Here is a 7,502-nt window from a genome sequence, read left to right on the forward strand (position 1 = left end):
GAATTATAACATAAAAAATCTGTGTTGTTTGTGTTGATTTAAGCCACTACATTTGTGGTAAGCAAAGCAGCAACAAGGAAACTAATACATTGCCCAAGGTTACGATGCTACAAAGTGGCAGGGCGAGGATTAAAACTGAGGCGATCTAGTGCTAGTTCCAGGGATTTAACCACTGTGTTATTTAGGGCCTCTGGCAGGCAGAATAAAATTTCACCCTGCAAGCAAAATGGGGGTCTCCTAGGTTTTCCTCTTATGCTGAGAATTCCAGGTCCTGGAGAAGAAGAAAAAGAGAAAGAAAGAGAGAGAGAAGGAGTGAGAGAGGGAAGAAGGAAGGAAGGAAGGAAGGAAGGAACAAAGCAAAAACAAAAAGAGGGAGGATGGGAGGGAGGGAAAAAGTAAAAATGATTCTACACCAGCTGGTATATACCAATACCCTTCCCTGCCCCATGTCTTCACAGCTGTGTGGCAAGTGAAGACCAATGGATCCAGGCTTCCTGATGCTTGTATTTATCATGATTCACTTAGGAAGGGTGGGGAAAGAAATGCTAATTACACACTTACCAATGGAATACTTTTACAAGGATCAAAATTTCTCGCTGCAACCATGAAAAAGAATGAGAGCTGGCGGCCATTATCCTTAGCGAAATAACGCGGAAACAGAAAACCAAATTATCACATGTTCTCACTTGTAAGTGGGAGCTAAATAAAGAGATCACAATCACATGGACACTAGGAGGGGAACAACAGACACTGGAACCTACTTGAAGGTGGAGGGTGGGAAGAGGGAGAGAATGAGAAAAAATACCTATTGGATACTATATTACCTGGGTGACGAAATAATCTGTACACCAAACCCCCACGACAAGCAATTGACTTATATAACAACCCTCACATATACTCCTGAACCTAAAAGTTAAAAGAAAAAAAAAAAAAAAACATATACTAAAATGAAAACGATTCTCACTGTAACAATATTATCCCCTCGTGATTATTATATTCCTAAGTTTTAGGCACTTTTACATTCTGCTCACTGCCCCCAGCTCTCTTAACACAGCATCCAGGACATAGTGGGCGCTTATAAATACTGATGGAATTAAACTGAGCGCTTATGCTAGCATATTTAGACCAGTGCTTTTCAAACGTCAAGGTGCATGTGAATCCCTGGGGACACCGTTAAAATGCAGATTCAGAGTTCGAAAGTCTGGTTGGAGCCTGACATTGGGCATTTCCACCGAGTTCCCATATAATGTTTGTCTATGTTCTGTATTTTTCAAGGTCTCAGAAAATGAGACCTCTCTATCCATATACAAATATGAGTCTCACAAACTGTGATAATTTAATGAAAGTTTACAAAGAGCATAGAAGTAGATGTTTCCTCTTTTCCCCTACCCTCCCAATAAAGGGAACAAATTAGATGCGAGGGTTCAATGGAAAGAGTTGCAACAGCATCCAGGCGCTCGCTCTCCTCCGGTCTTCCTGAGAGACAGGGAAAGGGGTAATGAGAGGAAGGAGGGAAGTGTCCAGGAGCTCCCACGCTGCTGTTCCTCTTCCATTTTCAGCTTTTAAAGAACACCCGCCCCTTCGAACCACCGAGGTCATGGGCGAATACACCGGAGCGCAGCACCGCGCCCCCCCTGCCCGCCTCCGCGCCCTTGCCCAGACCGAGGCGGCCGACGCGCCTGCGTGCGCGCTAGGTATAAATAGGTCCCAGGAGGCAGCCACTGGGCAGAACCGGGCTGCGGGAGCCGCGGGCCATGGCGGGCGAGAACCACCAGTGGCAGGGCAGCATCCTCTACAACATGCTTATGAGCGCGAAGCAAACGCGCGCGGCTCCTGAGGCTCCAGAGACGCGGCTGGTGGATCAGTGCTGGGGCTGTTCGTGCGGCGATGAGCCCGGGGTGGGCAGAGAGGGGCTGCTGGGCGGGCGGAACGTGTCGCTCCTGTACCGCTGCTGCTTTTGCGGTAAAGACCACCCACGGCAGGGCAGCATCCTCTACAGCATGCTCACGAGCGCAAAGCAAACGTACGCGGCACCGAAGGCGCCCGAGGCGACGCTGGGTCCGTGCTGGGGCTGTTCGTGCGGCTCTGATCCCGGGGTGGGCAGAGCGGGGCTTCCGGGTGGGCGGCCCGTGGCACTCCTGTACCGCTGCTGCTTTTGTGGTGAAGACCACCCGCGGCAGGGCAGCATCCTCTACAGCTTGCTCACTAGCGCAAAGCAAACGCACGTGGCTCCGGCAGCGCCCGAGGCACGGCCAGTGGGCGCGTGGTGGGACCGCTCCTACTTCGCGCAGAGGCCAGGGGGTAGAGAGGCGCTAGCAGGCGGGCGGGCCATGGGGCTTCTGTACCGCTGCTGCTTTTGCGGTGAAGACCACCCGCAGCAGGGCAGCACCCTCTACTGCATGCCCACGAGCACAAATCAAGTGCAGGCGGTTCCGGAGGAGCGGCCGAGGGCCCCCTGGTGGGACACCTCCTCTGGTGCGCTGCGGCCAGTGGCGCTCAAGAGTCCACAGGTGGTCTGCGAGGCAGCCTCAGCTGGCCTGTTGAAGACGCTGCGCTTCGTCAAGTACTTGCCCTGCTTCCAGGTGCTGCCCCTGGACCAGCAGCTGGTGCTGGTGCGCAACTGCTGGGCGTCCCTGCTCATGCTTGAGCTGGCCCAGGACCGCTTGCAGTTCGAGACTGTAGAAGTCTCGGAGCCCAGCATGCTGCAGAAGATCCTCACCACCAGGCGGCGGGAGACCGGGGGCGACGAGCCACTGCCCGTGTCCATGCTGCAGCCCCATTTGGCACCGCCGGCGGAGGCCAGGAAGGTGCCCTCCGCCTCCCAGGTCCAAGCCATCAAGTGCTTTCTTTCCAAGTGCTGGAGTCTGAACATCAGTACCAAGGAGTACGCCTACCTCAAGGGGACCGTGCTCTTTAACCCGGGTAAGGGTACTGGCCTTGGGCGCCGGCTTTTCCCAGCTCACAAAAGCATCAGGCAGTGCCTATCTAGGGGCGCGGTCAGTAAGGAGTTTTCAGTGATCAGGAGAGTGTCGGGAAAAAGGTGAAGAAATCATGACTAACTCAGCAGAGTTGGGGTGGGGGGGCTCCAGGAACCACTTCTCCTGGGTGGGCTGCTGTCAGAAACTCAGCCAAGAGGAGGGGAGTTGTTTGTTTAGGTTTGTACTTAGCTCTTTACACGTTTCTTACTACAGAAAAGTTTGTGCCTTCATGGGAAATGGTTATTCTTTCTTTAGCTTTCTTTGAAGTCCAGAGCATATCTTTTTCTAAAAAAAGTTTCTGCTCACTGAAGATTCTGCAACATCGATTTCTGAAACTCCATTCTGAAATTTACTAGAACCTTTTTTGGGGGGAGGAGATCTATTAAGGCTAGCAAAAAAGGAAACATTTGTTAAAGGGTCCCATAGAGAGACTATTCCCTAGGGACACTGTCAGACAGTACACTGGATGTAGTGTTTCATGGGCCTGCCTCTGAATGGTTATTTGTATGGTCCTAAGCATCTGGACTATCCCTTCCTCCAAATCTCTGTGAAGAATAACAGGTTGGCAAAGGGATAAGAAAAAAAAAAAGTCACTTTAGGGACTGAGAGCAGGAACACTGTATTTTAGAATTCAAAGAGACTTTAGAGACCTCCTAATCAACCCCCTTTGCTCTGTAACCTTCCCCCACCGCATTTTACTGTGTAGGTGGATGTGTCCCAAGGTCCCAAGTGACCTTACTCCAAAGTAAATGGCTGGTGTGTTGTGGCACCTGAGGTCCTACCTTCTGGGCCCTGTGGGATGTCGGCTGCACCAAACTTTCAGGTTGTCTGTTGGGTGCAGGACACACTGTCCCACAGGGTGCAACCAAATCACTGGGGGAACATCTCCCTGGACAGCCAGGCACCTTGTCTTGGGTGTTTCTCTCTGCTAGAATCATCTTCAACTAGCGTCCTTTTGAAATGATTGAAGTGGAAAAAAATTTTCCAGGCAACTTGAGTTGGGATAGTTTCCATAATGCTCCTTTTGTATCTTTTTTCCCTGGTGCTGGAATCTCTGATTATGTCCTGGCCCCCTGTCTAGCATTTTTGAGAGTGCATAATATATATTAATATATTTAATATATATATTTAATATATTTAAATTTATTATATGGGATATACAAAAGACAAACAGCAAAGAAAGGCCACACTCTCAATAGGCGTTACCCTTCTCCCCAATATAGGTACATTTGAGTTTCAAACACACTCACCTTAGCTGGCTAAACTCATACTGAGAAAGGATTAGGAAAAGTCAATCAAGAACAAGGAAGAAGTGTGCGCGCGTGTGTGTGTGTGTCTGTGTGTGTGTGTGTGTTAAAAGTATATAAAACAGGGTCAAGGGAAGGAGGGAAACTATTGATACTGAAACTAATGGAATGTAAATTTCTGGAAGGTTAGCCCTTTTCACCTTTATATCCCAACAGGACAAGGAACGTAGTGGATGATTAATAATACTAGCTGAAGGAATAAGAAGACTGTTTTCCAAATTATCTTGAGAATCATCTGTGACCCTTATTATGAATGCAGATTTGCAGACACTGGGCTAGAGCTACTGCATCAGAATCTATAAGGCAGGAGCCTAGAAAGACTTTTATCTACTCCCTCCCACCCCCAACTACACACACAAGTACTTCTTATGCACAGGCAAGTCTGGAAAACAATGGTATAAGCAAAAAGGTAACATATAATAGACACTGGGGTGAGCTGAGGTCTCTATGTCATGAAACGTGAGGTTTGAACGAATTATTATCCCACCAAACACACACACACACACGCGCACACTTCTTCCTTGTTCTTGATTGACTTTTCCTAATCCTTTCTCAGTATGAGTTTAACCAGCTAAGCTGAGTGTGTTTGAAACTCAAATGTACCTATATTGGGGAGAAAGGTAACACCTATTGAGAGTGTGGCCTCTCTTTGCTGTTTGTCTTTTGTATATCCCATATAATAAATTTAAATATTAAATATATTTATTAAATATATTTTATATATTAAATATATATTAAATAAATATATATATTAAATAAATATAAAATATATATTATATAAAATATATTAAATATGTTAATATATAAATATATATTAAATAAATATATATTAAATAAATATATATTAATATATTAAATATATTAAATATATATAGGTTGTCTTTTGTATATCCCATATAATAAATTTAAATATATTAAATATATATATATACATATATATATATATATATATATATATGGGTTCAAACTTAAGGAGATATAAAACTGTGGAGTCCATTTGCGTTTTCTCTTCCCTGACCTTATTTTGAAGGCCAGTTTGTGTGTGTCTGTGTTGGGGGGAACCACTTGGGTGGGGAGAAGGTAAAGGGGTATATTGTGAACACAAAGAGAAGTAATGTGGCATTCACAAGATGAAGTTTCCACAAGTCATGAATCTAGACCTAGAGAAGCTTCAGATTTCTGGTGGAGTTTCATGCAAGCCTCTTCCTACTTTCGTCGATGGAATTCAAACAAAGCGAAATTGGGTCTTAAGCCTGGATCTCAAGTGGTAGGTAGTAGGGGATGATAATGTGTGAACTAGGGTAATCAGAATTGGAATATGGATTAAAATTCTTGCTTTAATTTTGTTCTTATTTTATTTATGAGATTTGATATTTGCCTGTAATAGGAGTGCCTCTCGCCTATTACCATTAATATTTTTTTTTAAGAACACCGGTTCTGCTGCTCTGTGATGATTGGCATGGTGCTTTTAAAATACTTTTCCATTGAATTTTTTAGGAAAAGGGGAGGAAAATGATTACAATCATCATTAGCATCATTTAAACCAAGTGGTCAACTGCTAATTACTTGAATACAAGTTAAAGAACTTTGCAATGATATTATTATCATGGAAGATCAAAGGACCTTCAAAAGCAGCCTCCTCTTATTACTTTCCTTATAAAAACTTACATGCTCTTAAACTTTCCTGCATTGTATTTCATTCACTTTTACTTAGGTATCACACTATACTGCAAAAGGTCATGTGTTTTCTATTACAAAAGTTATTTTTGAATCATGGTGCAATTCGTGATGTTTTCATGTTTACTTTTTAAACTTTTAATGACTATAAGAATGTTCAAAAACTTCTTACTCTGATATTTTTGAAAAGAGCCTTTTTCGAATATTCATAAGAATCACTTTTATTTTTTTCAAAACCTTCCCCGATACAGGAATCATGGTACAATGAGCTAAGTGGCTATTGTTAGCTTTCAAATTATTCGGGCCTCTAGACTAATATTGGCCTGCAGCCAAATAGGTAAAATGAAACTGTGTGTCAAAGTTTGTGGCTGTGAAGTTTACCACCATTGGCTGAACCATCAGTATAATGGTGGGAAGTTCAAAGAAGAACGGTAAAAGCATTTGCCATCTGGCAACGCTTCTTGTTTCTCATGGCTTGTTTCTCATAGGTAAAGTGCCCACCTCTTGAAATATCATGAACTTCTTCATATTTGCATAGAAAGTGAACTGGAATGATGATTCATTAAACTATATTCTACTGTCATATTAAATTGTGTGCATTTGTTGGCTCATGGCCAGTGTATTTGCAAACGTGTGCATACAAACATAGTGAATATTAAGTAAGAATGATCACATGATGTTTCATTCTTGGACATGTTGCTTCTGAAAACTTAGACTGGTTTGACATTTTACCCTTTTAACCAGGAAGCTTGGGGTCTTTTTTAATTGGGACGAAACAGAAATGGGCATTTTTAAAAAGCTATCTAAGGACTCTGTGGTGAGCTGTTTTATAACAAAGATTTTTCTCCCTCCAGACGTGCCGGGCCTGCAGTGCGTGAAGTACATTCAGGGACTCCAGTGGGGAACTCAGCAGATACTCAGTGAACACGCCAGGATGACGCACCAAGGGCCCCATGACAGATTCATCGAACTGAATAGTACCCTTTTCCTGCTGAGATTCATCAATGCCAATGTCATTGCTGAACTGTTCTTCAGGCCCATCATTGGCACAGTCAGCATGGATGATATGATGCTGGAAATGCTTTGTACAAAGTTGTAAAGGCCTGTGGGCCACACAAATGCAGTACTGCAGTTCACCATGAGGGAAGAATAAAGAGCTGTGGGCAAAAGAGTGTAAAATATTTTAAAATAAACTTTCTTATTATTTTTACATGCAGAGTATTTTGTATTCAATTAAAGAAATACTTTTATTCCAGACAGTTATAAATTTCTCTGTTCCATAGTTAAAGAAGACATTTGCCAACAGGTAACATATCTCTGTACATCTTTTTAAAAATAGCAGGGTACTACTATAATAAGCTATTTTCACAAGTGTAGCAATTTCAGGGAACCTACTCAAATCAAATTTGTACATATTGTTATAATAAATTTTAAAGTCTTAACCATTAACTTGATTGAAAAAGGTTTCAGCAGGGTTTAAGTAAGGCTTCAAAAACTATTAAAACTAGCCAACATAAGCAAAAAGTATCTTTGGAAGTAA

At 43.3% G+C, this 7,502-nt stretch overlaps 1 protein-coding gene across 1 annotated transcript; it reads left to right on the forward strand.

Annotated features, from left to right (window-relative positions):
• Positions 1–1,709: 1,709 nt before the first annotated feature.
• NR0B1 (nuclear receptor subfamily 0 group B member 1) lies at positions 1,710–7,172 on the forward strand. The gene is made up of 2 exons (XM_007991346.3): positions 1,710–2,922; positions 6,817–7,172. Exons 1-2 carry the CDS (start codon positions 1,755–1,757, stop codon positions 7,059–7,061), a joined length of 1,413 nt encoding a protein of 470 aa, XP_007989537.1. The 5' UTR covers positions 1,710–1,754; the 3' UTR covers positions 7,062–7,172.
• The last annotated feature ends 330 nt before the right edge of the window (positions 7,173–7,502 follow it).

Source organism: Chlorocebus sabaeus, chromosome X (genome assembly GCF_047675955.1).
Source record: "Chlorocebus sabaeus isolate Y175 chromosome X, mChlSab1.0.hap1, whole genome shotgun sequence".
Lineage (NCBI taxonomy): Eukaryota > Metazoa > Chordata > Mammalia > Primates > Cercopithecidae > Chlorocebus > Chlorocebus sabaeus.

Coding starts and splice junctions, on each gene's coding strand:
- NR0B1 (XM_007991346.3), top strand. CDS start 1,755: ATGGCGGGCGAGAACCACCAGTGGCAGGGCAGCATCCTCTACAACATG. Junction 2,923..6,816: donor GACCGTGCTCTTTAACCCGG/GTAAGGGTACTG, acceptor TTCTCCCTCCAG/ACGTGCCGGGCCTGCAGTGC.